The 4,779-nt window shown below is 26.3% G+C and overlaps 2 protein-coding genes across 2 annotated transcripts; one reads left to right on the top strand and one right to left on the bottom strand.

The window, feature by feature from the left end:
• Window positions 1–1,308: 1,308 nt before the first annotated feature.
• Window positions 1,309–1,938, bottom strand: LOC119670692 (nuclear nucleic acid-binding protein C1D). The gene is made up of 2 exons (XM_038081075.1): window positions 1,633–1,938; window positions 1,309–1,574 (listed from the first exon to the last, which is right to left on the bottom strand). Exons 1-2 carry the CDS (start codon window positions 1,861–1,863, stop codon window positions 1,413–1,415), a joined length of 393 nt encoding a protein of 130 aa, XP_037937003.1. The 5' UTR covers window positions 1,864–1,938; the 3' UTR covers window positions 1,309–1,412.
• A 231-nt stretch (window positions 1,939–2,169) lies between these two features.
• LOC119670703 (nucleic acid dioxygenase ALKBH1) lies at window positions 2,170–3,394 on the top strand. Its single transcript, XM_038081087.1, has 3 exons — window positions 2,170–2,324; window positions 2,381–2,919; window positions 2,975–3,394. The coding sequence occupies exons 1-3, from the start codon at window positions 2,232–2,234 to the stop codon at window positions 3,351–3,353; spliced, it is 1,011 nt and encodes a 336-aa protein (XP_037937015.1). The 5' UTR covers window positions 2,170–2,231; the 3' UTR covers window positions 3,354–3,394.
• Window positions 3,395–4,779: the final 1,385 nt, after the last annotated feature.

Raw genomic sequence — 4,779 nt, forward strand, 5'->3', positions numbered from 1 at the left:
TTTTTTATAAACATTTTAACGCTAAAAAATCTGTTTAATATGCAAAATGTAACCGTCATAGTTATTTTATTATACAATTTATAAATAATTAAATTCACAATTAAAATAAATATTAAAACAGCCAATACTTACTACATACATACATGTATGATTATATCGTATAATAAATGATATTTTTTGTTTAGTTGATGTGGAATTCAATCGTGTGATTTAATTATTAATAATTTCTTTGTGTAAATAATATACATGTTTCATATACTAATAAATTAAACCATCTTGCAAAATTATGAAAACGCGCCATAGAGGAATACATTAACCATTCGACACTTTGTAGATTTAGTAATAAATCTATCTCGTTGTATATTTTTTTGAAAGTTTTGGATTAGCAAACCTTGTCATTGCAATATATAGTTCAAAACTTTCACCGGAGTTCTTTGATAGGGAGCATCACATAAGCTATCACCCTCATCACATTTGATTGATATATCACTGTGGGTCACTTCTACATGTGTTGATTTTAAGGCGGCTAGATAATAAATGATAATTTCATCATTAAGTAAACTTTTTTTAAGCTTGTTATGCACATATCATAATTGATTAATTTTTATTAATTTACTAATTATTAAGCTAATCCTAATCGCAAATAATTGAGCTTTTATTTTCGTTCAGCTGAAGTAACTGAATTGTACCAACTCGAAAACAAGCAGATTGTTATCTTAAATTATGTACACTCACAAGTGACCCCTACTAAATAGTATGGCACCATTTAGTAATCAACTCCAATCAATACATGTGCATGAATTCTATCATTTACTGAAAATATGAAAGAAATTTGCAACTATAATCCTAGGTTAGAAAAATAATTTATAAAAATATAACATCCGCCTATATACATATGTCTTGTGGGACATTGCTATAACTACAACATATTTTAATAACAGTGAAACTTGTGTTTCCATAATATTGAATGAGTTATTTTGGTGAATTATATTATATTTAATATTTATCTTATCATAATTTAACACCATCATTTGTAGGTGTTTTATTTACATGAATTACGCATTTATTACGGAGATAAGATTTTATTTCGAACTATGAACTAAACTAGCATTAATAGAAAGTTAATGTTAATACAACAATATTACTGTATAAAAAGATACAATAGTACAAGTCAATCTAAAGATGTAAAACATTTATTGTAAATTTGCGTTATTATTATATAAATGGTTATCTTAGAACTAATAACATGGAAAACTAGTTTTCTTTAATTCATGTAAAAAACTTTTAATTATAACACTTTTTTGTATATTCTTTTATCTGCGTCATTAGCCATTGGTAATATTGTTATCAATTTATTAAAATAAATATACACTCTTAAATAAATGCTTAATTAAAATGAAAATAATAAAGAATTATTTTTTCTTTTCCGGTATTCGAGGTATTTTTAGTCCATGTTTAATGAAACGTTTTGCAGCTCCTTTATCCAGGACTGGACGTATAGTTTTGTGGTCATGTATTTGTTTCTCTCGTACTAGAGTCTCCTTTACGCGGGTTAGCTCAAATTTGACATCATACTAAAATTAAATATATGTTAATTGCTAATAAAATTGTCATGCATTTTTTGTATCTTACTTTTTCAGAACTCAAACCCTGTAGTTTAAGATATATAAAAAATAAGGAGTTCACAGCATATAGCAAGTAATTATCAATTTTAATTTTCTCCTCTAATGAAATTTTATCATTACTCTTGTACTCGAGGATTTCTGGCAAAGTACTTTCAATATTTTTTAATGCTTCTTTTAGTTCCTCTAAATTTTCCATAGCAATAACATCTTCATCCATGTCCATTTCGTTCTCATCCATTGCTAATATTTTTATTTTCTTTTGGCTTTTACTAAAAATTCCTCACCCTAAATATTATTTCTTGTTGTTATATTATATTGGAAACCACTGCGTTTTTAAAATCAGCTGTTTTTGTATAGAAAATTGTTCGGAAAAAATATTTTATTATTTTAAACATGCATATATGAAATCTGAATTATATAATATTAATTAAATGATTGATTGATTCATTTTTAAAAACTGCTTTTTCATTTTAAAAGCATATTTATAAGCAGTATTTATAAAATATATCAATATATTATAAATGTAAATATAATCCATCATAAATTTACTTCGTTACACAACACTGCGCTATTTATTATTTAATAAAAAGGTAGTAAAATGTGACAATGTTCAGAGAGAGATTTAAATATTATAAAAGTAAATGGACAGTGCCGGATTTTAAGGATGTTATAGATTTTGAGTCTGAGTCAGATCAAACGGTAAGTGTATCTACTGATTGCTTTTATAATAGTCACTAATTTTGGCTTTAAGATAGGTAAATGAGTTAATTTTAAATAATTGTCAAACTTTAGGCAAATTGCCACCTGGTTTGCAACCTCTACATACATGGCGATGTTTTAATCTTCCAAATCATCCCGGTCTAATTATAGTTCGTAACGCGTTCACAGCACATGGTCAAAGATATTGGATTGCTCGTTCTTTAAAAGATTTTCCACATCATCCAAATGTAGTAAACTTAAATGATAAGTTATTTTCACAGCCAGTTATAGAGGATTGGTGGACAGAACTACAAAAGTGCGAAGATAAAAATGAAGCAAGACGAATGAAAATAGGTTTACGTTGGGCCACATTGGGATATCATCATGATTGGAATACTAAAGTATACAATGAAAATATGCGTGGTACATTTCCAACTGATTTAGGGCAATTATGTTCTTTCTTTGCAAAAGTTTTGGATTTCGAAAAGTTTAATGCAGAAGCAGCCATTGTAAATTATTATCCTATTGGAACAACATTATCAGGACATACTGATCATTCAGAGCAAAACCTTACTGCCCCTTTATTTTCTTTAAGGTAGGTTATTTCATAGAAAAATGAAACAACATTAAAATATTTAATTTTATTTTAGTTTTGGGCAAACAGCAATATTTTTAATTGGCGGTAAATCAATAGAAGAGAAACCATCTGCTATTTTTCTTCAAAGCGGCGACCTATTGATTATGTCGCAAGAGGCTAGACTTTGTTACCATGCGGTTCCACGTATAATGAAAACTCAAAAAGAACCTTGGAATGAAAATATAGCTCCAAATTGTGCTTACTTACCAAATGGGAAAAAAGTGAAAACCGATTTTTTATTAGACCCTACAGAATGGAATATAAATGCAACTTTATTTGAGAAAGTTATTGATGAAACATTTTGGATGCCATATAGAAATTATTTAAATGATTCACGGATAAATATAAATGTGCGACAAGTTTTAAACGAAGGTTCTATGGGCTTAAGTTGAACTTTAATTTGGTTTTAAAAATACATAATAAATTATTTAGACTGATGAAATTTACTAGAGTTTTTAGTTGTTTCAAATATAGTTTAGGTTAAATTTATACGGAGATTCTGTTGATCTGTTGGCTTATTATTCTGTAATATTAATCCCGGAAAATTTCTAATCATTAATTTCGAACCATTAATGTTAAGGGATGATTCCGTAATTGACTAAAATGCTCTAAAAAGAAAGTCCAATACCAATTGAAAAGTATTATTAAAGAAAATATATCCAATCCCCTACACGGTTTGCTAACCGACAATAAGCCGTCAGCAATATTACTATAAGACTGATCACTTTGCGAATCGTCTGAATGTCACTTGTGTATATGACTATCATACGATTTTGCACATTGTTGGCATATAATCTGTTACTACACTAGTCCTCTTCATTAAAAATTCTAAAGTAATAAGCGTAATTATTCTATTCTTAAATATGGGATTATAGGAAAATATAAAGGGTCGTGAAATGATTTTTCTTGACTGATACTAAATTGACTTCTTATATGATTATTTACAAAGCCAGTTACGCAAAAGTAAATTACCTATATATGCTGACTTCCTCAAGACTTTTTATCTGCTTGATACACTACTTTACAAGAAAGATTTGTGTTTAGCAATATTTGTGGTCTCCTTATTGAAATTATTGCACTTCTTTCTCAGATTCTCAGTAAACTAAATATAAAGCAAAAATTAGAACAGAAGCTTTGAGTTATTAGCAATGTTTCTATTTTATTCATTATCAATTAAATACATAATATGCGTTTTTTATAAATAACGTAAAGCTACTTAAACGTAATATTTAGATATATTAATATTAAGAAATAATTTTTTATATATTTATATATATAAGATATATATATATACATAATATATAATATATATATATACGTGAAGATATATATTATTTATATTATATATATATATATATTTTGTAGTTTTCTACCATCATTATACAAATAATACAAATGCTCTAATTATGTATGCCCTATATACTAAAATTATTTATAAATATATATAATTTTTATGTATAAGAATACATTAAATATTTACGTATTAAACATACAAATAATTGCAAATAGTTTGTTGCATATCTTTTTTTAAATCATTTAAGAATTTGCAAAACGATTTCGATATACATAAGACAGTGCAAGTGCACTTACAAGATTTTTATTTCTAAATAATTTTACACATAATTGATCAACAAAATGAAATTGTTGATCGTATGGGTAATTTTGTCTTAAAATTAATTTACACTTAGATTCATATTTAAATAAGTTTTTTTTTTGCTTTTCTTTATAAATAAATAAGTATAATACAAAATGAGAAGTTACGATTAAAATATTTTCGTAAAAAATTTCTACATGTTATAATGAGTTTTTTATATTTAT

The sequence above is a fragment of the Teleopsis dalmanni genome, chromosome 1, assembly GCF_002237135.1.
Source record: "Teleopsis dalmanni isolate 2A chromosome 1, ASM223713v2, whole genome shotgun sequence".
In the NCBI taxonomy this organism is placed as follows: Eukaryota; Metazoa; Arthropoda; class Insecta; order Diptera; family Diopsidae; genus Teleopsis; species Teleopsis dalmanni.